The 24258-nt window shown below is 51.2% G+C and overlaps 2 protein-coding genes and 1 long non-coding RNA gene across 5 annotated transcripts in view; 1 reads left to right on the forward strand and 2 right to left on the reverse strand.

Moving 5' to 3' along the window:
• Positions 1-482: 482 nt before the first annotated feature.
• LOC138066660 (uncharacterized) lies at positions 483-5347 on the reverse strand. 2 transcript variants are annotated; one of them, XR_011139946.1, is made up of 5 exons: positions 4899-5343; positions 4046-4196; positions 2775-2861; positions 918-1138; positions 483-790 (listed from the first exon to the last, which is right to left on the reverse strand). It is a non-coding gene; the product is annotated as an uncharacterized lncRNA (long non-coding RNA). The 2 variants fall into 2 exon arrangements; XR_011139945.1 differs by having other exon boundaries at positions 4046-5347.
• Positions 5348-5644: 297 nt separating this feature from the next.
• Positions 5645-15762, forward strand: LOC104152735 (serine/threonine-protein kinase PDIK1L). 2 transcript variants are annotated; one of them, XM_068936766.1, is made up of 6 exons: positions 5645-5718; positions 6970-7035; positions 7127-7753; positions 8844-9060; positions 10984-11236; positions 13463-15752. In XM_068936766.1, exons 3-5 carry the CDS (start codon positions 7208-7210, stop codon positions 11217-11219), a joined length of 999 nt encoding a protein of 332 aa, XP_068792867.1. In that variant the 5' UTR covers positions 5645-5718; positions 6970-7035; positions 7127-7207; the 3' UTR covers positions 11220-11236; positions 13463-15752. The 2 variants fall into 2 exon arrangements, with proteins under 2 accessions (XP_068792867.1, XP_068792866.1); XM_068936765.1 differs by lacking the exon at positions 6970-7035 and having other exon boundaries at positions 13463-15762.
• A 4547-nt stretch (positions 15763-20309) lies between these two features.
• Positions 20310-24258, reverse strand: part of ELP3 (elongator acetyltransferase complex subunit 3) — a 96630-nt gene continuing 92681 nt past the window's right edge. The window contains exon 15 of the mRNA XM_068936768.1: positions 20310-22553. Within this exon, the coding sequence (XP_068792869.1) occupies positions 22477-22553 (77 nt within the window). The 3' untranslated portion in view covers positions 20310-22476. The remainder of the gene's footprint in view (positions 22554-24258) is intronic.

Raw genomic sequence — 24258 nt, forward strand, 5'->3', positions numbered from 1 at the left:
TCGCATCGGGGAGAAAGCTCTTGAAGTTTAATGAAACCGGTTTACAGATCGATAATAATAAAAGAAAAAAGGGGGGTGGGAGGAAAAAAACACGAAGGGATTTCGTTACTCGGCAGCCACGAAATCTTGCCTCCTACTCGGCAGCCCACGCCGTCCCGCGTGCTCGCACCCTCCGCTCGCCCTGCTCTCGCTGCCAGCCGGCACCCACGCGGGTGCCGCCGGGGCTCAGCGCCCTACCGTCGACGGGCTGGGGCTGGCGACCTGCTAAAGCACGTTGCACCAAAAAAGCTCCCCCAAAAATGGAAGCCTATAGTGCTTTCCAAAAGGAAAACTGCTACATCACTGTCTTCTTTGCACGTAAAGCCTCTGAGTCACCGCAGGAATGTGCAGTGCTTTTTAATAGAGTCCAAACTGTCTTAATGGGCCGAATGTTTAACAATTCTCTTTGCAGGGGCTTTGATTTATGCTATTTTTATTTATTTAGACTGCTCCGTTAAAACATTCCCATTCAAACTCGCCCGTGGAAGGATCCCGGTGCCGTTGCCATCAATCAGGACTACAAATCGTACTTCAAAGCCGGTGACCTCCAGGACGAATCCAAAATTATTTTCCCTAAATACCCTGACCCATGGCCCTACGTATTTGCAGGACCGAAGCCCGAGCGTTCGCTCTGACCCAACAGGTTATAGTGGCCGGTGTTGGCTATCATGAGGGTGAGGAAGGACGAGCACGGACTGACTCATTCCACGTCAACGGTCATCTTCATGCTCCAATTATTTATTTTTTTAACCTGAACGTAAAAATAGTGACCGCCCCGTTGGGATGAGACAGCCACAAACTAGCAGGCTGTGGCATTGATTGAAGAGAGAGAAGGAAATAAATGGTGGGACTCGGAGTAAAAGGAGGTTTCACGTTACCTTAAACTGAACAAGACGGTAGGAACTGCTCAGCTGGTCGTGGGTCCCGGGTTGGAGAGCACTCGGAGTCGTGAGGACGTGGTCTCCAACCCCTGTCCTGCTCTTGGTGATCCAGGCCGAGGGGCAGAAAGGCCGTCAGTGCACGGGGTCGTTTCCGTACGAGGACTGGGAAATAAGCAGCTCAGAGCGGCCGTGATGGAGGTCTATCAAATCCTGGATGGCTGGAGAGATTAAAAAGGGAATGGCTTTTGGAAAGGCAAGAAGCAGGGGGCATCAAAAGCAACGAGCAGATGGCAGGCCGGAAGCGGACAGGAGGAGATGCTCCTTCACACCACGAGGAGTTGAGCTGGGAGCTCCTTGCTGCAGGACACAGTGGAGGCTACAAGATGATGCAAAAAGCCTGGAAATAATAATGGGAAAAAAAAAAATCCAGCAATGGCAATTAAACCACCCCCCCACCACCACCTTCTGCTGGAAATGGCCGGGAGAGCAGAGGGGGATGCAGCTGCATCCTCACCGGGTTCATCTCTCCTTGCGCTAGCTCCTGCTGTCGGCTCCGTTTGGAGCCAGGATTTGGGGCTGAGCGGCTCTGGTGTGGTCTGACCGTGCTCACATAGGGGTGACAACACTCCTCCGGGCCCGGAGGAGATTGGAAACTCTCCGAAGCAGCGACTGTGCTATAATAGCAGGGGCGCGGCCAGACCTTGCCCGGAGACGGCACTTGCTAAAATTAAAGAATCGCAGCGTCCGGTGCCTGCTGCGGGGACGGAGCCCGTGCAACGCTCTCCAAAGGAGCAGCCTTTGGAGCGCTTTGGGACGCGCAACACCCAAAACACGCCGATTGCCCCCGTGCCGCAGCCTGCGTCACGCACCCAGCCCCGGCACGCGCCTGCTCCCGGCGCCGCGCAAAGCCCCAGCCAGGCAGCGCAGTGCGTGTCAGTGGGAATTAGAGCAAGCGACAAGCCTGATCTTGTCTCGCCAGCAGATGCCCTGTTTTTTCTGGGTTTCTCTCTCTCTAGGGGTCCTTATTTCTTTCCGGCAGTTGGTGTAACACCTTGCTGCTGCAGGTCGGGGCTTGCAATTCAGCCCTTCCAGAGGAAATCAGCAAGCACTGGCTTAGGCCCGGGCCATGAATCAATACCCTTTCTAGCAAACAAGTCCTGCAGCCCGGGTTTTTGCAAAGCAAGCCGCTGCCCGCCACTTCCGGCTGATCCGCGGTCAACACACTTTGGCCCGTGGCTTGCAAGTGTTTGTTGGTAACTACAGACCAGCGTCTTTCTCTAAGGTGGCTTTAAAGATCTCCTATGGGGGAATTTCATGCCTTCCCGCAGCAGCCGATTCAGGTGTTGAACCGCACGGTTAATAGAGGGTTTTCCTAATATCTCACCCTGGCTGCAGACAAAGGGAGCTGCCTCTTGTCCTCTCTCCCATGGGCAGCTGGATAACGTTATCTTTACAACACCCTCTTGCGGAGTTACCAGTCGCCGCCACGGTCCCCTTTGGTCTTTTCTAAACTATCTCAGTTCTCACAATTGGTCCTCACTAATCACTTTTTAACAAATCTCTTCTCATCCCCCTCGCTCTCCTGAACGCTCTCCAACTTATCTGCCTCTTCCTCCAAGCTGGATGGCTGCATTTAGCCGCGGTGCCGCAGCTGGGCCCGCACTGGCCCGAGAAGACTGCGAGAAACCATCTCCCCTTTCCTCCGCTGTCTCGGAAAGACGGAAAACAGCAGCCCGAACTGGGAGACGGGATTTCAGGGGTTGTTTGGGTGAGCTTTCCCTTCTCTTTCTGGCTCTCTATATAAAGAAAAGGCAGTTTGCAGAAGCCGCAACTCCAATATTCCACTTTTCTTACAGCTTTGGAGCCGCTGGGACATCCTCCCGCTCGGGGCATTGCGTTCCCGTGACCACCTCGTCCTCCGACATCCGGCCGTTGCCTCGTCTTTAAAGAGGAGAGAAGATATTAGAAATGAAGGCCCACGCTTTCATTTTGTGCTCTAAAAAATATCGAGCGGTGCCGGGAGTGCTAGCTGTTATTAATAATGATATTGCGGGTGGCAGATGGCCCTGCAGGAGCTTGTCGTGGGGATGGAGGGCGCTTGTGATGCTGAAGGGTACGTTCGCCTGAGATAAAATCTTGCTTTTGGGGCCAGCAGGGTCTCAAAAGCAGTGAGGACGGAGCAAACACCTTGTTGGTTAACGCAAGGCATGGGGAAAGGCGCCAGGCACGGAGGAACGGGGTGCAACCTCAGCCCGACCTGCATGCGGCCACCAAACAGGGGCATCGGGCCAGCACCCAGCTGTAAAGCTGGGTCTGCATTTCGCCCTTGCCCTCCTCCCCGTTCCCTAGCGCTTTATGGCAGGAGGAGGCACCGCTGGCTTTTTAACCTCTTTTTATGGAAAAGGCTCCATTTCCATTTGCAAAACCATGCAAATCGGCGCTTTCCTATCTGAGACCCCCGTCACGGGGCGCCAGCCCCAAAAACAGCCCCTGCGGCGCAGGGAGCACATGGGAACCGGCCTGGGGAGGGAGCCGCGAGCAGCAGCTGCCTCCCGGCGAACATGCCCGCCGAAACGCTGGAGGGAAACCCACATTTGTTGGGAAACAGGGCTTATTTTTAGGACTATCCTCCCCTGGGGTCCAGCATACACCAAATAAGGGCTGTATCTTTATTATTGAATAAAACAGGCCAAGGGTTGCCCTGGGACCAGCTGGTGTGGCATTGCGGGTGCCCATGTCTAAGCTCACCGCTCTTCACCCCCAAAAATCTCAGCGTGGCCAAACCCTCCCTGCTCACGCCACGGGCCGTGCTGGGAACCCCTGCCTCCGTGGCAAGGTGGCCAAATCTGCACCCGGGACCGCGCGAACGTTTGACGGTGTGGGACACGGCACGGGTGGCACGGCACTTTGCGAGGTGCATTTTAGGGGTGCTCAGAGACCACGTGTAGCTCCCCCAAAGAGCATGGGGACATCCAATGTGGGTGTCGTAATCTGGGCGCTGGCTCCTACCCCTGCAAGCGGGTGAGACGAGCCGCTCGACTTCAGCGTCCCTTGATACCGAAGGGCTGAAGCGATGAGTTGGTCAGGCCTGAGGACACAGAGGCGCAGCATGAGGGAGAGCTCACCAGTAAAGCCAAGATTGGCTCGTGCCAGGTAAACGCCATCGAGCTTCGGCAGCAGCTGAACATGGTTTTCAGCGCTGCCGGTTTGGAGCAGACCCCCAAATCCTGCCTCCGTCGCGTCCCAGCGTCTGGGGTGACGGGGTCGCGTCTCTGGCTGTAAAGCAAAAATAACAACTCTGCCTCACTAGCGGCTCCGTCTTCCGCTTTTATCCAGCGGGAGGATCTCCTACCGACGAACCCGCAGCCCCCAACAAGGCAGCGCGTGAACTAAAGTGGAAACAAATACAGTAGCTCCCGACAAAATTAACGCATCAGCAAATTGTCCCATTTTCTGGTGAAATTGGACTATTAAAAAAAAAGGGGAGGGGGGAGCTCTTTTCTATCAAGTCCTGCAGGTGTTTCGGCTAAAGCATCCTTCCCAGCCTCCCTCCGTCCCTCTCTCTCGCACGTGCACGCACGCGTTTTCCTTCCCCCTGCCCTTCCCGGCTGCAACGCGAAGAGAATAAGAAACCAGAAAACGAGCCAGGCCACACCAGCCAGCAGCAGCGAGAGCGGGGAGGGGGGGGAAAAAAACCCAAAAGAAAGGAAAAAGGCATATCGATGCTGCCTGCAAACGCCTCGAATTAACAGGGGCAACGGGCGGAAAGCTGCCCGCCCGCCGCGAAGGCCCGCCAGCGCCCTGTTGGCGGGCACGGGCCGCACGGCAGACGCCTGAGATGCTCCAAGGGATAATGCGGACAACTCCTGGCCGGTGGCGGGACGGCTCCCGCGAGGGCGGCGCTTTGCGAATCCGACTCAGGCGAAGCCCGCTGAGTTGGATAAAATAAAGGCGGCGACGCGCAGCTTTCGGACGTGCCTGAGACCCCGCTGAGGTTTCGGAGGGCGCCGGGGGCCGCAGCTACGCCAAGATCCTCCATCGCGGCCGGGCCTGGCCGGGCACCTGCTGGATATCGGCTGGGAGCAGAGCCCGGAGACGCCAGCGGGGATTATTTGCGCTTCGGCTGCCTCTGAGCGGCCAAGGGATCCTGGCAGGCCTCGGCCTCCTGCTCCCTTCCCCTCCGCAGCTCCGGACCTCGCTGGCGAGGGGGGAAGCAGGGCCCAAGGTGCCCGTGGCTTGGTGCCCCTGGGCCTGGGCCTCACTCCCGGCCTCGGCCCCACTGTCCGGTGGGGATTTCCTGGGCAGGGGGCTGGGGTTTTTGCTCTTCCCCCCGCTCGTGTTTGGGCGCCGGGGCAGGTGGGCAGCCTGGCTCCTCTCCCCCATCTCGCCATGCTGGCCACGACCCCAGCGCGCCACGCGTTTCACTTCACGACGCGAGATTTGACCTTAGCGCCCTCCCGTCGCCCGCCTCAAGGGCTGCTGGGATTTGTAGTTCCGTCGGGCGGGACGGCGGCTTTGCGCATGCGCAGAAGTCCGCGCGCCGGCGGGCAGAGCCGGGGCAGGCGAGGCGTTCGCCGATTGGCCCGGCGGCGGCCGCACGCCCTCCTCTCCCTCGCTGGCGATTGGCGAGGCCGCGCCTCCTCGGCTCCGGTTGGCCGGCTGCGGCCAGCGGGCGGGGCCGCGCGGCGGTGGCGGGAACTGGCGGCGGCGGCGGCGGCGGCGCCGGGCGCGCGGGCGCCGCGCGGTTGGGGCGGCGGCGCCGGCGATGGCGCCGGCGATGGGCGGCGGGGGCGGCGCGGTGAGGAGAGGAGAGGAGCGGAGCGAGGCGGCGCCGGCTGCCGGCGGCTGCGGCTGAGGGGCCGGGACGGGGCGGCGGTGGGGCCGGGGGCTGGGCTGAGGCCGGGGGTGGGAAGGGCGTTGGGGCTGAGGGGCCTGGGGGGGCGGGGCTGGTGCAGGGAAGGGGCGGGGCGGGGCCGGGCCTGAGGGGGCGGGGCTGGTGCAGGGAAGGGGCGGAGCTGAGAGTGAAGGGGCGAGGCAGGTGCAGGGAGGGGGATGGGGCTGAGTCGAGGGGGCAGGGTTGGAGCTGAGGGGGAGGGGCTGGGACTGGAGGCGGGGCTGAGTTGGGGGGCAGGGTTAGGGCTGAGGGGGCGGGGCTGGGACTGAAGGCGGGGCTGGTGCAGGGAAGGGGTGGGGCTGAGGGGGCGGGGCTGGTGCAGGGAAGGGGCGGGGCTGAGAGTGAAGGGGCGGGGCTGAGAGTGAAGGGGCGGGGCAGGTGCAGGGAAGGGGGCGGGGCTGAGTCGAGGGGGCAGGGTTGGAGCTGAGGGGGAGGGGCTGTTGCAGGGAAGGGGCGGGGCTGAGTTGGGGGGCGGGGCTGGGACTGAAGGCGGGGCTGGGTCGAGGGGGCGGGGCTGGCTGGGGGCTATGGGGCAGAGCTGGGAGGGGTCAGGAGTTTGGGGGCTGGGGTGCAGGTGGGGGCTACGTTGGGAGAGGAGCTCAGCTGGGGCCCTGGAGGAGGGAGGTGGGGGGGCTTTGAGGGGTGTGGGGCTGGGAGGGAAGAGTGTTTTGGGGAGAGAGCAAGGAGGGGTGACTGGGGCACAAGCCTCGGGGGTGATGGTGAGGAGCAGCCGGGTGGGAAAGGCACGAATGGAGCAGGGTTGGCTGGGCCTGAGGGTTTGCGAGGGGAGCGGGGAGACCCTGGGACCTCCCGGGCCGGGCTGGGACGTGAGAGATTAGCGTGAGCACAAAGGGGAAAAGCGAGGTTGAAAGATCGGGTGCCCAGTGGGCATTTTGGGCCAACTTTGTTTCTTAAAGAGTTAATGCTGGTGAAGCACGCTCAGGTGTTACCCAGGAGGTCTCGTCCTCCTTCCCAGCCCGTTTGATAAACCCATCTACACAGCTGTGTCTTTTTCTTCCGCACAAAACTTTGTCTGCTTTGGACAAATCAATGTTGCTTCCCGTGTGGTTTTATCCTGTGGTGCAGTCGGGATTGTACTTGATAATGTCTCTTAAAGTTACCACATATATAGGCTTTCTCAAAATCCTGTTTCAGCTGTCAATCCTTGTGCAACCGTACCATGTAATGGTATATGTCATCTAAATTGACATCTTTTGGAAGGTACTTGCAATTGATCGTTGATAAACGGCCAGGTTTGGGAGGTTTGGGGTTTTTGTTTTTTTTTTTAACTTCTTATCCCTTTCTCTTCTAGGGTTTTGCTGCAGGTGAAAATCTGATTGTCATACCTTCAAATATTTTCCTTTGATTTGCTGTTCCGGAGCCAAAGTGAGAGATGGCTACAGAAGCCAAGTACAGCATTGTTCGAGAAGTGGGCCGAGGGAGCTACGGGGTGGTTTATGAGGCAGTTGTTAATCAAACTAGAAAGAAAGTGGCAGTAAAAAGGATGCACTGCAACGTGCCTGAAAACGTAGAGTTGGCTTTGCAAGAGTTCTGGGCCCTGCAAAGCATCCAGAGGCAACACGAAAACGTGATCCAGTTGGAGGAGTGTATTCTGCAGAACGGCCAAGTCTTTCAGCCAATTAGTCATCGTTACAGGAAATCAGACAGTCATTTGCTGCTGATTGAGACCTGTCTGAAAGGGCGGAGGTGCATGGATCCAAAATCCGCCTGCTTTCTGTGGTTCGTGATGGAGTTCTGTGACGGTGGAAACATGAACGAATACCTGCTGTCTCGCAGCCCAGATGCCCAGCTGAACAACAGCTTCATGCGGCAGCTGAGCAGTGCTGTGGCTTTCCTGCACAGAAACCAGATTGTGCACAGAGACCTGAAGTCAGACAATATTTTGGTCTCTCACAGCTGTGGAAGTCCCGTAGTAAAGGTAAGAGAATAAAACTTGGCTGTAATAAGTACGTGATCTAGATGCTTGTGCCTTATATGCTTTGGGAGGGTGTCTTGGAAATTGCTGGGATACTCTGTGCCTCTAGCTTGTAGTAACCGTGTTCAAAACAGCTGATGTCAGTTACGAGTGTGTGGTTTTTGGGAGTCTTGGAAGGAAAGAGGTCAGGATGGTGTGTTTATGTAACATCCTTTCAGCCACTGCTCATCCTGTTGAGAGCAGCGGTTCAGGGTCGTCTAACGTCTGCGCGCCAGATAATCAGAGAGATCGCGATCAATCAAAGATGGAGCAATAGCCTCTGTTCCCTTAAACTTTGAGAACACGCTGTCCTGTTACGCCTGCTAACACTTCCAATATTGCTGCCTCAAGCACATATTGATGTTCAGGGGAGGTGGGGGATGTCAGCCCGCTTAATGCGGGTTGGTGCCCTGACTGAAGCGAGGACTGGCTAACTGCATTTCTTGTAGCACCAGACGGAAAATCTGTCACGGTTTTCTGAAAAGCAGCTTTAAAGCTGGGAGTCACTTTGCTCCTGGACTTTCAATCCCAAGAGTTCCAGGAGTTAGGCATAAAATAATAGCTCTGTGCGTTGCAGATAATTTATGCCTTGACCATTCAGATCAATAATGATATTTGTACTTCGACCTGTATAGCAGTCAAGGGACGTTTAAATCAATGTCATCTTAATCACTATGGATAAGAACGGTAATGCCAGAGATTCAGTGCGCTCACCGTGGAACAGTAAGAGCCACTTCTTCCATCTCCGATACCTTAGATGTTGTTTAAGGTGTGTTTATGCCCAATTAGATTTAATCGGATTGAACTTTACAGAAGGATAACAATCACGTATCTGTCTTGTGCATCCTAGGAAGGAGAACAAACAACAGGAAAAGAATGGGGAACGGAGAACTAATGGGAAATATAAGCTCTTTCTCTCCCTAGGGTTGACACCTGTTAATGCAATGGCACGGTGACTTTCCGAGTGGAATTGGCTGAGCCGCTGTCTGTAAACTTGATTGTAAACTTGGCGCTCACAAATAACTGATTTTGCTTCTCTTCTAATGTGTTACAGGTAGCAGATTTTGGCCTCAGCAAGGTGTGTCAGGGGAAAGGGAATGTGAACCAGCATCGCTTCTCCTCTGCCTGCGGGTCAAACTTCTACATGGCCCCAGAAGTGTGGGAAGGTCACTATACTGCTAAGGCTGATATATTTGCCCTTGGGATCATTTTCTGGGCTATGGTGGAAAGGATCACCTTCCGAGACGGGGATACTGAGAAGGAATTGCTCGGTGAGGATAAGAGCTGTCCTGTTGTCTGTGGGTGTTCTTCTGCATCTGAAAGGTCTTCTCCTGGGCATAGTTACAAATGTTTTGGCATGTTATTGGATGTGGCTCTTCCAGGAATTTGCTTTTTGCTCCCCAAAGTTTTTTTTTTTTTCAGAGAGCTGTAAAGCAATCTCTCTTTCCTTCAGTGCCTGTTCCTCTGAATTTGGTTGCTTTTTATGCAGGGTTTCCAGGTCTTCAGGCTATATCAGTGAGTTGGAGGGAACAGTTCTTATATTTATATATGATTATTTTGTTTGGAAGGTTCTGCCAGTTCTCAAAATACCTTTTGTAAGTTTTAAAGGTTGAGAAAAGATTGCTTCTGGCTTCTTTTCTGTCAGGCCTTCCTCACTCCTGGGAATGATCTTCAAAAACGGGATGGGCTCTTATTGACGCTAAAGAGTTGAAAGTAAGAGGAAGAGAACTCAGACAGCTATTGACACTGGCATCTTTTTATCTGCATCCTACCGTTTGCTCAGAAATGCTCTTAATGCTTCCCTGAAAATCAAAACCTGTGCAGCCTGGAATTGGGCTGATGAGTTAGTTTGTCTCTTTAACTTGGCATATCCAAGGGATGGGACCACTCAAAGCATTGAAAGGATGCTCCAAGGAGCCAAACTGTAAACTTGGAAAGGATGTTTAGATAAGCTTCATTGCCATCTGGCTGCGTTTCCTCACAGCTTAGAGGTGCAAGATCTCACTGGGATGACTCGTCTGATGGCCTGCTCTCTCCTCCTCCTCCTCCTCCTCTTCCTTCCCCCAAATCCCCCACATATATGCATGCTTGAAATACTTTGTACTAAATGATTTCAGAAACATATATTGCAGTGAAAATTCCATCTTGAGAGGAGAGAATGCCAGTTGTGCACATTAGCATAACAATTGAAGACATCTACCCAGACTCTGAGATCATAATGTACCTGTCTGTCTTTCTTTTAAATGTTTAAATTCTTTAACTTATAAGGAACTTCTACACAGCAACACTGAGGAGCTATTACGCTATCCTTTGAAATTTTTTCGTTTTCAAGTAGGTTCCGTTCTATTATATATATATATATATTTTTTTTTTTCTTTTTAAAATGCCAACCATTGATAAATGTTTTAGTTCCTGCCTACAAAAACAAGCAAATGGTTGCAGCTGAGACACAAGCATGAACAGATTTCATTAAAATAGCTACCCGCCAACTTGAGATAAGGAGTTTGCATGGCCAACCTTTTCTATACACAGACAGGTCACTGCCTTTGAAACATTTATTCTTTGCTTGGTGCAGGGGCAGAACAGCTTGAGTGAGCAAAGCTGTTTTTACTGTCTGTTTTGGAAGCCAGTTAATCATTTTCAGCAACCGGTGAAATTATTTAGATTACTAGGAGCAAATTTACATTTCCCTCCCTTAATCTTGCTGAGGAGAAGTTGGCTAAGGGTAAATGGCATATGCTGTCATTTTAATTGAAAATTGTTTGACTAACTGAGCAAATAAGTTTTGTTTATTAACTCTTTCAAGTCAGCTTAACCAAGGACAATCTCAATCGCTCCCTCTCTCCCTCCCTTTTCTAGAGCTTCTGAGCCTGCCCTTAGGGTCAAACAGCCTTCGAAATCAGCTTCCTCCATTTTACTCTGTTTTCCTTGCAGGTAGTCCATATAAATATTCGACAACCATGCCATACTTGATTACTACTCGAAAGTCAAGCCTCTTCTGATTTAAAAAAACAAAAAACAAACAAACAAACTGTTACAACATTTGACTTAGCAGTCTCCTCTTAAAAGATTACTGGAAAGATCACTTATGAAATGTTTTGCTTCCCAGATTGCCTATCCATCCTGCGCACCGCCATATTTTCTGTAGACTTTCCTTTGCTTGTATAACCTGACTCTTTCCAACCTGTGCTCAGGAACTTATATCTGCCAAGGCAAGGAGCTTATTCCTCTTGGAGAAGCGTTGCTGGAGAATCCAAACATGAAATTACAAATTCCTCTGAAGAACAAGAAGTCCATGCCGGATGATCTCTGCAAACTCCTGCGTGATATGCTAGCTTTTAACCCAAAGGAAAGGTTGGATGCCTTCCAGCTAGAAGTCCGAATCAGGCAAATCTCCTATGGCAAAAAGCGTCAACGCTCTGTCTCGTAGAAACAAAGGACATTCAGGTTAGTGTCTCTGCCAGGCTTTTCTCTATTTAATGTGAGATTTCGGGGCGGGGATGTTACTGGCCTGTTGGCCAAAGTCCCATAAATCAAATGTGACCTGTAGCAGTTCTGAAAATTCAGTGATAGAGAGATGCAGTCAAACTAGAAAATAACACCTAGATAAACGTATGGGAAAAGGAACTGGATTGAAGTACCCTTAAAAAAGAAACGTTTTCCTCCTTAATGCCTGTTTGTTCAGGGAATCTGCTATTCTGGGCCTTGACCTGTTTGTATTTAGGCCAGCCTGTCCTTTTACTCTAAAACTCATCTATTTCCATAAATGACGGCAAACTTCTGCCGTCATTCCAGTGTTTGCCCATGCTTGTGTTTGTTGCTTTTGCAATATAATATGTTTGTTTGCTTTTTGCAATATTTATAGAGATCAATTGTACCCTTAGCAGCATTTTCTTTTGGCAGGCTCACTCTCTGTCCAAGGTTGGTTGGTTCCATCAAAGCTGGTTCCTCGTTCTCCTCCACGTGCAAAAATTATTTGTACTTACTCTAGATGATTCTCATCAGGTTCCTGTAAAGCACAAGCGCTTACTCTCTAGTCTGGAAATATTTCTCCTGATGTATTCCAGAATCGCATCTCTTTTCTTTCATATCTGTATCACTTAGTCCTTTGCAATCCTATAATTGCTTTGTGTCCTAAAGCCTTTTTTCTGTGAGTTGTTTCAAATCAATAACGTTCTGGGTTACAGCAGAAACTTTTGTTCATAGATGCATGACCTTATGTTTTCTGTTACTGAATTTTATCCCCTGTTACAAGAAGCAGTGAATGATCCAGAGTATTTTTTCATCCCCTCTTTTTCTATAATCATAATACCTCCAGCTTTGCATCATCAGTGCACTTCTAATAATTGTGCCAAGGATGTTAATGAAAATACTAATTAAACAAGTCTGTCTCCAGTGCCAGTCTTGATAAACTCTACTCCAGCCTTTTCATTTCCATTTCACTTTTCCCTTGGGCCAGGTTAACTGCCTTACGTTTTCCTTTTTACTACTCCCCATCCTTCCTTATTTATCGAGTATTTTCTCATGTGGTACTGCATCAAATGCTTCCCTGAAATCTCAGTGGACGAGAGCAACGCTTCTTTTTATCTAGAATAATCTACTTTGACACTGAAAACTACTCAGTTGGTCTAGAACGATCGACACTTTTGAAGGACTCCAACCTGAAGCGGGTGGCCTGGCACGTTGCAATAGCAGCAGTACCACTAGCTGGCAGGCCAGCCCCGGAGCCGTTCGTCTCTTAGGGAGTCGTTTGCGAGGATAAAGAGAAGGAAGGCTTTAACAGCACCGGTATCAGGCTTGCTGCTGTTGATTTGGCTGTTTCGTTATGATGCCGTAACGCTAAATGTGTTTGCGGGCTAAGTTCGGAAGAAAAAGGGCAGCACGGCAGGGACGTGCAAACTTCCCTGGAAAGCCCCATCTGTCTGTCTCAATCCTCTTTCCGTTCCTTTTCCTGTTAGGTAGGAAGCTAGCTGAGCGCCCGCGTACGTCTGGCCTCTGTTCTCGAGTCGATGCAGCAGCAGTGGCTTGTGGCGCAGCTCTCCGCGCCGCCAGAAACTAGTCTCAAACTGCTGAAAAATCTGTCAGCTGCTGCTGGTATGGGCTGACGAGAAAACCGACTTGCCTTGCTAAAACGGGGTTCTCTCTGCTAATTCCCAGGCGTTTCAGTCCAGAAGACAGACCTATTTCATGTCCTGCTTTTCTAATCTCAAATCGTGAGTGGAACAACAGCCGAATAGGGTTTCCCACAAAGCAAAACGTAGGCGCGTCAGAAGAAATTATCCAACAGTAAGCCTGAAACAAAAGGAAGGAGATAGATACTTTTTTTCCTTGTATGGGTTTAATATCGTGGGGTCAGGAACTCTACAGTGTAGCGTAGCCAAATTATAAATCTCTTCAGAGCAATAACATCTAAATGAGTTTGTTTCTTTTCCATGAATTTACAGATGAGGATATAGGTATAACCTCTTCAGCTTCAGGACTTCCTGAATCAGACTGCTAGGAACTGCGTTTTTTACCCAGGAAAGCCTAACTACATGCTTGCCCTGTACTCTTCCCTCAACACGTGCTACTGATCATTCTACAGCAGATTACTGGGTTAGGCCACCTTTGGTAGGAGCTAGCGCTCTTACTGAGAAGCATTTCATTTTACATTTTTGGCATGTTTCTTTGCAGGTATTGTGTTCAGCTGTGGTCTGGCTACCTTGGAGATGGCACACAACTGTGAATTCCCGAAGGAACGAGTGGATTGATCAGAAGAGACTGACTTGGTCTTGCCTGCTTCCAGTTTTCCCGAACGGTTGTATTTAAATGGACACTAACTTATTTATTTGTACAGTAATTTTAAGAAGAGAACTACAAAAATTTTATTTTTATGCAAAACGTCCATGTTTTAATATTTGCGTTGTTTTATGCGGTGAGTAGCATAGGTGAAAAACGTGGCTAAAGTGACCTTGACTGTCGGGCCATACTTGGCACAGTCATAGAGGAATTTCTAAACTTGTTTTCTTTTAAGTAACCCTTATGCATCCTTTTCCTGACACTTTGACTGCCCTTTTGGAGGACTGCAAAGAAATATGCTGAAACTATCTGGGGACTGGCTTCTCTGACCTACTGGGTGTTGGCTAAGCTTTTCGGTCTTGGCCTTCCACTGATAATGCCATGTTGCTTGTCCTTGGCACAGAAGATAGAAGTTGTCTTTACAAGATTTTAATTAGAGCTTTTTTTGTATAATTCTTCACTCTGTGGTGCTTGGCCACGTAACTAAGTGATGTCTGCTGAATGAGCTGGCAAAGCGTTCGGTATCTATTCTGAAAAGTTTTAGCAGAAACAAAAATGTATTTTCTTCACAGTAGCTTTTGAATATTCTTGCTTAGATTAACTAAAATGCTTTCTTAAAATAAATACAAAGAATGTTAAAGATGCCAACTCTTGATTAGAACGTATGCGTCACTAACACTTAAAGTAGTTTAAGGAATCATGCTTCCTGCTGTGTTAGCTGCTTGTGCCAGCTGTTCTTGTAAGGGAAACGCCGAGGACTGAACTGGAATCTTGGCAGGTAAACGGGGAGCCTAATTTGCACCCTGTTTGAAAAATATTTTCCTGTAGCGGTAAAGTCATGCTGATCTAAACTTTTCTTAAAAAGCGGCAGGCTCCTGGAAGCTTTCTCCTATGCTCTTCTCTTGCGCAGAGGTGAAATGGTGTCCTTCAGGGACAATTTCCTTCGATGGGAAAGGAATAAATTGCCGAAAGAAAGATAACCCAGTGACCCCTGGGCAATACCTGTGCCACATAGACCTTGGCTAACAGAAATACAGAAATTGTGAGGTTTTTTCCTTTTTTCTCCCCCCGGGTCTCTCTACTAAGATTGCGACTGCAGTATAGAAGACTCTGTATTTTAAGCAGTGTCTCATAAGCTAAATTCATGGAAAGGATGGTTACTGCAGTGTCTTTATCCATAAACTCCCCTGGCCTTCCCGGGAAAAGGGAAACACTGTCGCCTGCCCCCCTACGCTGTAAAACACAGCACTTCGTTATCCTGCACAAACAAGCCAGTAGATTAATTGGACTCTATCCCTGTAATTAGTCAGGTAACAAATGGACTAGCCAAGAGGAGCGATCCCGGTAAAGAGCGGTCTCAGGAACTTGCGAAAAATAAGTTAATTCAAGTCATGAAACTAAACTTGGGACCTTTTTTTTTTTTTTTTTTTTTGAATTTAGAGAATTTCTAGTCTGACAGTGCTAACGTGTATGAAGTGTGCGTAGTAACGAAAGGTATGACTGCTCTGAAGCTCGTTCAGCGCTTGACACCTCTGGGCAGGCTGTGTGGTTGGACGTAAGCTGAAAACGGGGGGTCTGAATCTTTTGTTATTACCAGCCGTTGCTGACCCTGTTTTGGAGGGCATCTCGTCTCCGTGTTGTTATGAGACGGCTCCGGCTTTGTTTGCTGCTCCACATCTGCAGTGCAGCCCAGTTCTAGCTAATTCTAGTTGCGTTGCCTCGAGTTTAACAAATTTTTAATTTATGGAGATCGTAACTTATGACCGTATGCTGGATTTTCCTTTATGCAGCTTCTGGCTTATGAACATTGTTCTGCTTGGCAGAACTGTTATTCTGAAGTGAAGTGTCTTCGTCCTTCTCTTTCTAATCCAGTAGCTCCCGAAACTAGTCGGCTCTTCTGCCGTCTCTTAGCTTAGGCAAATGCTGCTAGTTTTATGGGACTGTTTTTAGTTGAGACCAGGTCGCTTTTTTGGGAATACAGGTACGTTTGCACATACTTGCAACACATGAGAAATTTCTGGGGCCCAACACTGGCTGTTTACTCGGATTCCCTTCCTTGTTTTGCCATGCTGGATGAGCATCCTCACAGCTGCTAGATATTTTTAGCTGGTCTGTACATATGCTTTAATCACTTGAAACTCTGTATATTACAAATTAATAAAAGGCTGTGGGTTTTTTGTGCTTTAACTAACACATTAAAAAGTGCAGTAACACTCTCCATCTCGTGAAAGAAGAAGAAGAAAAGAACCAGAAGTCTCGCATGTGATTCTAGGTACCACAGTTTGGTAAGTCTGAATCTAATACCTAGTGAATTGGTAGAGACACTTAGGCGATGACACCCTCTAATTTAGTTACTATATCTTAGGGAAGGGTGGGGGAGAGTCCTGGAGCTGCTGTGTAGCTCTCTGAAAACGTAAGCTCACTATTCAGAAGGGAAAGCTGAATATAATGCCCGTAGTTAGGAAAGGAAGAGAATGAAATGGGAGAGGGGAGGAAGCCACGGTCTTCTCCTGTTTTAAAAACAGCATGCAGCCCGTTAGAAAAAAAAAAACTTAGCCAGGCTTAAAAAAAAGTAGAGAAAAGTTTGCCAAACCCGTGCAATTTGGGAATGGGGGGCCAGGGAGAACAAGCCAGAAGTTGGTTAAAGCGTGTAGGTTACGACGGACCGAACGCTCCCCGCTCCGAGGGCGGCCAGGGACGGCGGGGATTTCGCGTGGCGTGGAGCCGAGGCGCTGGACTCGCTGGTGGTGGCTGAAGTACAAGAGGCCTCAACAAACTAGATATAGTCCTGGATGATAAATCTAGCGGTAGCTATGAAAGAGCGGTTTAGAGCAACTTGTGGGTCTTGGTGAAAACTGCTGCCGTGGTATTTGCTGCTTGTGCGACTCTCTGGATGCGTTTAGGAAGAGCTCAGTGCCAGATGCGGCGTTGCTGGGAGCCGAGGCTTGGGGGGGGGGGGGGGTCCCGCTCTGTTTTTACCTGCGGTCATAATCTCTCTCCAACAAAAGAAAAGGAAGGAGAGGGATTTGTGAAGTTTTGCTCTTCTACATTGACTGGAGGGGGAAAAAAAAATGTGCAAGTTGCTGCTTCGTTTTTCTTTTCACCCCTACAACTACCATTGCTCACATCAATGCAAGCAGCATTTATCAAGGGAATAATCAAATACTTGCTACTGTCTCAGTCACTATAAAGTTGTTCAATATTAGTCAATTTTTTTCCTAAAACTCAGCACTGCATCCAAAGCATCCCTTAGCAAAAGCTTAGGTTGGTCATGGATTCCAGCACATCTCACCAGCCAGCAGAAGCAGAAGAGGGCTTTTTCCTGTGGCTGGTAAATACAGCACGGTAGCTGGTGGTAGCTACTTTTCTTTTCCTTTTTTTTTTTTTCCCCCCCCTTTTTCATAAATTCACAGGTCTGTTTATCACAAAGACTAATGAGGCGCTCGAGCTGCCTGTCGCTTAGCAGTTATCTACGGGCAACAAACATGCAGATGGGGTGGCTGGAGGTATCTGTCATTTGAAGGGGGACACGAAGTGTCTCAGCGCAGCGGGGTGGGGGGGGGTCCCGAAAGCAGATTCCCCAACCTCCCCCTGGTGGAGGGAGGGGGCAGGCGGTGCGGTGGGCAACTTCTGCCAAGGGTTCAGATGAACAATTGAATTTCTGCAAGCCGGAGAGGTAAGAAGAACGGCATTAAGGTGTATGCATGGCAATATTTTGGGGGGTTTTTTTCTTTTTTTTTTTTCTTTTTTTTTTTTTTTTTTAACCCTGTTGTGCCTTTAGTGCTCCTGTGTGTTGTCTAGCTCAGCTCGCGTCCTGAGCCGGGGCTGCCTTGTTCCTCCTCGCTCATCCTAAACATTGACTAAGTTTCTCCTTTGCTCCATTAGATAGCGGCTGCGGTTCCCCCCCCCCGGCGGAGGAGGCTCTTCCAGGCGCGCATCGCTGAGGCCAGGCGCTGCGTTTGCAGTGTGCTTGCAAAGTCGGCTCCAGGTACACCCGCGTGGCCCGGCTGGCGCTGCGCTGTGCAGCAGGAGGGCTGAGGATGGGAGAAGGCAAGGAGCTCAACCGGCCAGCCATGCTGGGGGGGGCAACAGATTTGGAGACCTGCTCAGCCACATGCAGCTGGGCAGAGGTTTGAAAGCCCAGTGCAGCTATTGAGCTTAGATGGGCACTTGGTGTCTACACCCCTCCCTGGTGCCCCAAAACCACCATTGTGCCAAGCCCCTGAGCTTCACTTTGAGCATTTTTTTTCTTCTTTTTTTTTGCTTTTTTGAGAAAGCAAAAGGTGGAGAAAAGGGCTTCGGCAAGGAAGAACAGCGCTATGACCCAAGGAGTTGAGGTTCGTTATTAAATGCAGCTGATGAGCACGGCCTGCTCTTGGCTGCTCCTGTTCGCCTTGGTTTCAGTTTCCTCCTCATCTCGCAGGCCCTGGGAAGCCTCCGCAAGCCCCTGGTGAGCCGGCTTATTGCTGTGGAGGTGGGCAGCAGCCCCCCCCCCCCCCCGCGGCTGCATGAAGGCTGCAAGCAAGGAAGAAACCCACCCCGTGAGCTGGCAGCAGGGGCTCAGTCCTAGGAAGAAGGTCAGATCCTGGCCACCCCCACCACATGCAATTCCCCATCCCAAACAGACAAACACGAAGGAAAAAAAAAAAAAAATCCCAATCCAGTGAACACTGGGTGTTTCACTAATCTCTGCTGTTTCAAATGTAGAGGGGCCTCTTGCATATAAAAGAGGGGTAAAAGCAGGGCTGCGGGCTGGTGGCAGGGGGACCAAGCCTGAGCCGGGGCCAGCCACGCTCTGAGGTGTCATGCATTGCTGCAAGCCTGACCCCAAAGCTGCTCTGCAGCTGAGCCCCTACAGAAGTCATAACACCTACCCAGGGGTGCTTGGCCCCCATCCCACAGCCGGTCACTGGGGTCCTTCAGCCCATTGCAGCCTCTGAAACCCCCCTCCCCCCCCAATCTCTGAGCGCAGCCCAAAGCTGCTCCCGCACCAGCCCCAGGTGCACCAGGCAGAGCCACCACGCACCACCAAGGCAGGGGGCGAAGGAGATAATTTTGCATCAATGACAAAAAAAGGCCTATAAATAGACTCAAGAGAAATAGTGAACGTGGCAGAGCTGTTTTTTGGTGGCAGAAAGTGCAAAACTGCACAGATGAAATTGCAGCTGTAGCGGTGCCCCAAGCAGGTTATTACTGCCTGAGCTGCAGCTGAGCTCCCCACTGCCAGGAGCCAGGGCTGACTGCGGGGAGCTGGACGAGGGTCATCTCCCCCTCGCCAAAACAAACTTAAAATGGGAGAAATGCAAGGGTCTGAAAGCAATGCAGAAATGAGCATGACTCACCTCTTTCTTTAATTAAAAGAAAAAAAAAATGCAGGTGGCTTTTGCTGGCATGTCCCTTCTCCTGGGGCCAGGCGCAGCCCCTTGCCTGTAAGGAGGTGCTGCTCTGCGCCTTAGGTAGGTCCCAGCCTGGGAAGCCTCAACTCCAGGCTCCAAAATACTTCCCCCCCCACCCCACCCCACCCCCAATGAGTGCTAATTCGGTAGACGCAGGCCCTGCAGCACGAGCCCTTCGGCTGCGCTCGTGCTCAAAAGCATCAACTTTGCAAAACCAAAAATACTGTGAAATTGCACATTAGAAAAAATAGTGGGAGAAAATTGTCATGTTTGATACATTTCCTGGCCGGGATCACAGAAGAGGGCGAACGCGAAGGGCTGGGGCAGCAAGGGGACAGAGCCGTGTGTGCAGAGCGCTCCAGATGCAGCTGGGTTCAAGCCCCGAGCGCTGCCGTTTGGGCACAAAGTGCTGCCTTTCGACAGCAGAGACTCACTATAGCGCATCAGTGCCTGCTTATTAATTTTACAGTTCATAATCAAAAATCTTATGCCCTTGTTTTCCAGAAAAGGCTTGAAAGGGGCTTTCCTTTTTTACTACTGACATAAATCCTTGAAAGGCTTCAAATGGCAAAAGCTTCGTCAAAGCAGCTTTCAACGCTACTGAGCCTTATAAAACCCACCCAACAAGCAGGCCGAACGCTGCAAAGGGCAAATTATGGGTCTCCAACATCCTCGTTCAGCCCAAACCCGTGAAATGCCCTGCAAGGCGGCACTGGGCCGATGAGCACGAACCCAACCGTCATGCACAAGCCCTTCTGCAAATAGCTGCTTTATTCCCACTTTATTCCCCTAATTTCCTGCTCTCACGCAAGCAGCGCTCCAAGCACCACCACCCTTGGCTTTCCAGCCCAGGTGTCATGAGTCCAAAGTGCTCGGACATTCAGGGCAGCCAAAGAGTGGAGCTGCAGCTGGACTCAGCGCCTGAGCACAGCCTAGGCATGCAAGCCATGCCTAGCCAGCAGGGCAGGTGCCAGATCTCCCAAGGGTGTTTTTTTTTCCTCTTGCTTTTAAGCTTTTAGGTGCAAGCGTGGGCACAGCCGACCTCTTCCCAGGACATGCTGTGCCGTGCCAGCGGTGACGCACGCGCCCGACGACGTGCCTCCGAGGAGCTCCCTGTCCCGGCCGGAAGCGATGGCTCGTGGAGAAGTACAAACCTGCTCGTCATTTGGCTGCGTTTATATCAAATGGTCAAATCGATACATCACGCTTCAAAATAAACTGCAGCCTGTGCAGACAAGCCCGGAAAGAAGGGTTGGCGGAAGGGGAGCTGGTGCAGCACGAAAGCTCCACAGGAAAGAAAAAAAAAAAAAAGAAAACACACATACACACAAATGGGAAACTAAAAATAAGACACAAAATTTGGTTTATTGTGTGATAAAGCTCCTAGAAAACTCAAAAAGCAATCAGCCTTAAAAAATAAACATGTCAGGTAGGTTCTGGATTTGCCAGAGGGCCGAGATTTGAGCCACGCGGCAGTGGCGAGCTTTTCTGGCCCCCGCCTGCAAGCCCAGGGCTGTCAGAGCGCGGAAGCGTCACTGCTGTGTAATTAAGGCAGCAGCACCAGCGAAACCAAATTCCAGCCCAGGCCAAGTTTCCACCTGACAGAGTCATTTATCATAGCAACACCCGCAAAATGGCAAATGCTACTCAAATGGCTTCTTGACACTGCAAACTTGCTGTCCTTGCACATCACAAGGCGCTGAGCTCTCCCCCGCCACGGTTCCCGCTCGCTTGTGTCAGATAAGGCTAAGCAAAGCTCCCTTTGCTAAGTCTTTCACCTTTTTATCACTTCCTGTTGAGACTTGTCCTGCCGCATGCTCCTCCCTGACCGGCATGCCGTGATGGCAGGGTGCAGCCCCTCCAGCACGAAAGGCCAGGAAGGGGAGGAGGTCACGAGCCAGGTGGGAGCTTGGGAGCATGGGGACAGCCCAACGTGACTGGCCTCTGAGAAGAGGACAAAGCAGTGGCCTCCTTCATGGAGCCGCATAAAGCATCGCGTGAGCAAAGCGGTGCCCCCAAGGGAGGACCACAACATTACGGAGCCAACAGGACGTGCACAGGTCCCCAGCTGGACCTGAGGTCACTGATGCCATTGCAAAAGGTCACAGCTATTGGGGACCTGCTAATGATGGGAAAAAGGCAAACATCACAGCCCTCTTCAAGGAGGAGGGTCCGAGGAACCACAGGCCAGTCAGCCTCACCGCACTCCCCGGCAAGTTACAGACCAAATCCTCCTCAAGGCCCTTTCCAGCTGCACAGAGGAAAGAGCGGGACAGGGACCAAGTGGACATGCTGAGCGGGGGGGCAGCAGCGTGCAGCCCTCACAGCAACGAGGGCTGAGCGCATCCTGGGCCGCATCGGCAGGAGCGCGGCTCGCAGAGGAGGGAAGGGATCTTCACCTTTATTCAGCGCTGGTGGGACCCATCTGCACACAGTGTCCAGTTTTGGGCTCTCCAGTACAAGCAAGACTGACAAACGGGAGCAAGTCCACAGAGGCCCACCAGGCTGAATGCAGTGTTGGGAGTACACGATGTGCAGGGACAGCCTGGGAGACCTGGGTTTGCACAGCGTGGAGAAGAGAAGGCAAAGGGGGATCTTACTGCTACAACTCCTAGCAGGAGGGCATGGAGGAGCCAGAAGGAGACTTCTCAGAGGTGCAAAGTGACAGGCCAAGAGGCAACAGGCACAAACTGGAACACGGTGAATTCCAATTAGGTATTAGGAAAACCTTTCTCACCATACAGGTGGTCAAATACTGGAACAGGGACTCGGATGTTGTGGACTCTCCATCCTTGGAGATACTCAAACATCTCCTGTACAGGACCCAGGGCAACCTGAACTAATTGGCCCTGCTTTGAGCTGGGTTGGACTAGAGACCTCAGAGGTCCCTTCCAACCCTAGTTATTTTATGACTGTGTGTCCCAATACAGATTCAGTTGAAATTTTAATCTCAAATCCTACCACCAGCAAGGTAATGGCTTCCAATCCCCACGGGGTCCTACTGTAAAAGAATCAAATTGCACCTCTTGGGATAAACAGAAAAGAGCTAGGCCAGCGTAAATAGATGCACAAAGGAGGAATTCGTTCGTGTTTCAGAATAACCTGCACAATTTCAATGCTCAAAGATTAAAAGCCTGATGACAGTGTCATAAAAACAATGGAAATTTTTCATACCCGGCTGTTGAATAAGGCCCCTACATTCAGAGCTTTCAGTTCACCTACACACTTATTAAAATGCATCAGAGCCAGTCCTGGAGAGCCGGCAGGCTTGCGTGGGTAATGCCGTGTGGCACGTCTGTGACCTCTCCTGGGCAGCGGGCAGACCTCAGCCGAACTGCTCTTCCCAGATGAGATGGCCGAGTTGCTGCCGCGGGCTCTGGCATAAGCAAGTACCTTGCAGCTGGCAGGCTTTGGTTTTCAGCCTGCATCCGTCACCTTGAGCTTTCTTTCCAGGATGAGCCTAGTATCTTCTCTACTCCCAGCAGTTGGTAGGGGCTGAGGACCTCACTGGGGTCAGTCCAGCCTTTTCACCATGTAAGGCCCTTCCAGTTCATAACCAATCTTCCTGTAGTAGTTCCTTGTGCCAACACCTGCCAGAGCAATGACAAAAAAGCCTAATTCAGTGTGCTGACAAACCAGACTGAGAAGCCAGGGCTGGCCAGGAAAGCCAGGACGTCCCTGCAGGAGGGACGTTTAGTGTGAAACAATCTCAGCAGACCACGCAGCCCAGGACTGAAGCAGTTTCAGGACCTCTGAGCAACCTAGTCCTCCCCTGAGGCACGCGGAGCGGCAAGGGGAGCACACCTTGCCTTCACTAACGTGACCGTAACACAGCCCAGTATCGCAGTGCCGGGAAACCACGGTGCGGACTGTCCACCGGGCCCGTGGGGCAGACGGCCTGAAAGCAGGTGCCGAAGGGAACTGCCTGCCTGCCTAGGTCTCTCCGAATAGGTGGCCCTGAGCCTCCTTGCTCGCCAGACGTCAGCATCGGGGAAGGATTACAGGTATAACAAAAACCAAAAGGCAGGCTCTCGAGAGGAGGCGGCCCAGCTGCAGGCATCATTACCAGGAACTGAAGGGCTCTAAACCCCAGCAAACGCTGGCCAGTCGCTCCCAGAAGCGAGCTCAGCTCCACTTCAGATATACAAGTGGGCTCCGCAGTCGCAATCCAATTTCCTCGTTGAAAGGGAAGGCTCCGAACGCGTCCGTTCTTAAACCACCTCTTCCCCCTCCTTCCTCTCTTAATGAGGCCCCGCAGCGTCCCAGCGCCGGGCAAGCCCGGCTCCGCCGACAAACACTGCCGCGCAGGCAACATCCTGCAGAAAGACAGGTCCATTACAGCAGCCATCCCCCTCACCTTATCTAATTACTCACAGATGCAGACATTAGTCAGCGGGAGGAGGGAGGAAGAGCTCAACATCGCGGCATCATTGTCAGTGCAGCTGGTGGATGGGGACAGAAGGACAGATAGGACACGGCTCCAAGAAAAGCAGCCCCTCTTACCTCTAATCTCATCCCTGCGGCGAGTTCCTGGAACCCGTGGCATTTGCAAATGGCTCTCCAGGAATCGGCTGCATCGCTCGTGTACGGAGTGACCCCATCCGGCTCATAACCCCTTCCTGCTGCCCCCCACCGTTATAGCCACTCGTCTTTAGCTATTGCTGCTTTGACAGACTTGTTTAAAAGAGCGGTAATACATCTCCTGAACCTACCTCGCAAAAGCTACCCACCTGCTTATGCACCTCAGCTCCAGCCAACCCCCCCAGGCCAACAGTTTAGAGCAGCCGAACATTAATTTGAGGTAGGGAAACGGAGACATCCAAAACCCAGACGTGCCAAGAAGTGCTCATGCCCCTCATTCCAACTCGAGCTGAGAAGAGCTTGAAAAATCACAGCCAAAGAGCCCCAAATTCACTCAGCTGAAGTGTGAGCCTGAAGCCAAAGACAAACGCAAGGCTCCTGCCCAGACCTCCACTCCCCCCTTCCTGATCTCTGTTCGGGAGAGCTGGCATCCCTGATCTTGTGCAAACCATCACCTTTAGCAGTATCTTCCCAAAAAACCGTCCTCCGGGTTCCTTAGCAGAGATGCTAGCAAAACCTGTATGCCATATCCCAGCAGAACAGAGCCACCCCATCAGCGGCCCACAACAATTTGGTTAAAAGGATTAGTGAAATCTAAAGAACAATCTTCTTGAAACTGAGGGACAACTGAGTAATTCAGCTGATGGTGTTTTTAAAACACCTCGAACAGAGTTACTTAACCCTCCTCCTTTTTACTAAAGCTCCTGGAAAACG

This window comes from Struthio camelus, chromosome 3 (genome assembly GCF_040807025.1).
Source record: "Struthio camelus isolate bStrCam1 chromosome 3, bStrCam1.hap1, whole genome shotgun sequence".
Lineage (NCBI taxonomy): Eukaryota > Metazoa > Chordata > Aves > Struthioniformes > Struthionidae > Struthio > Struthio camelus.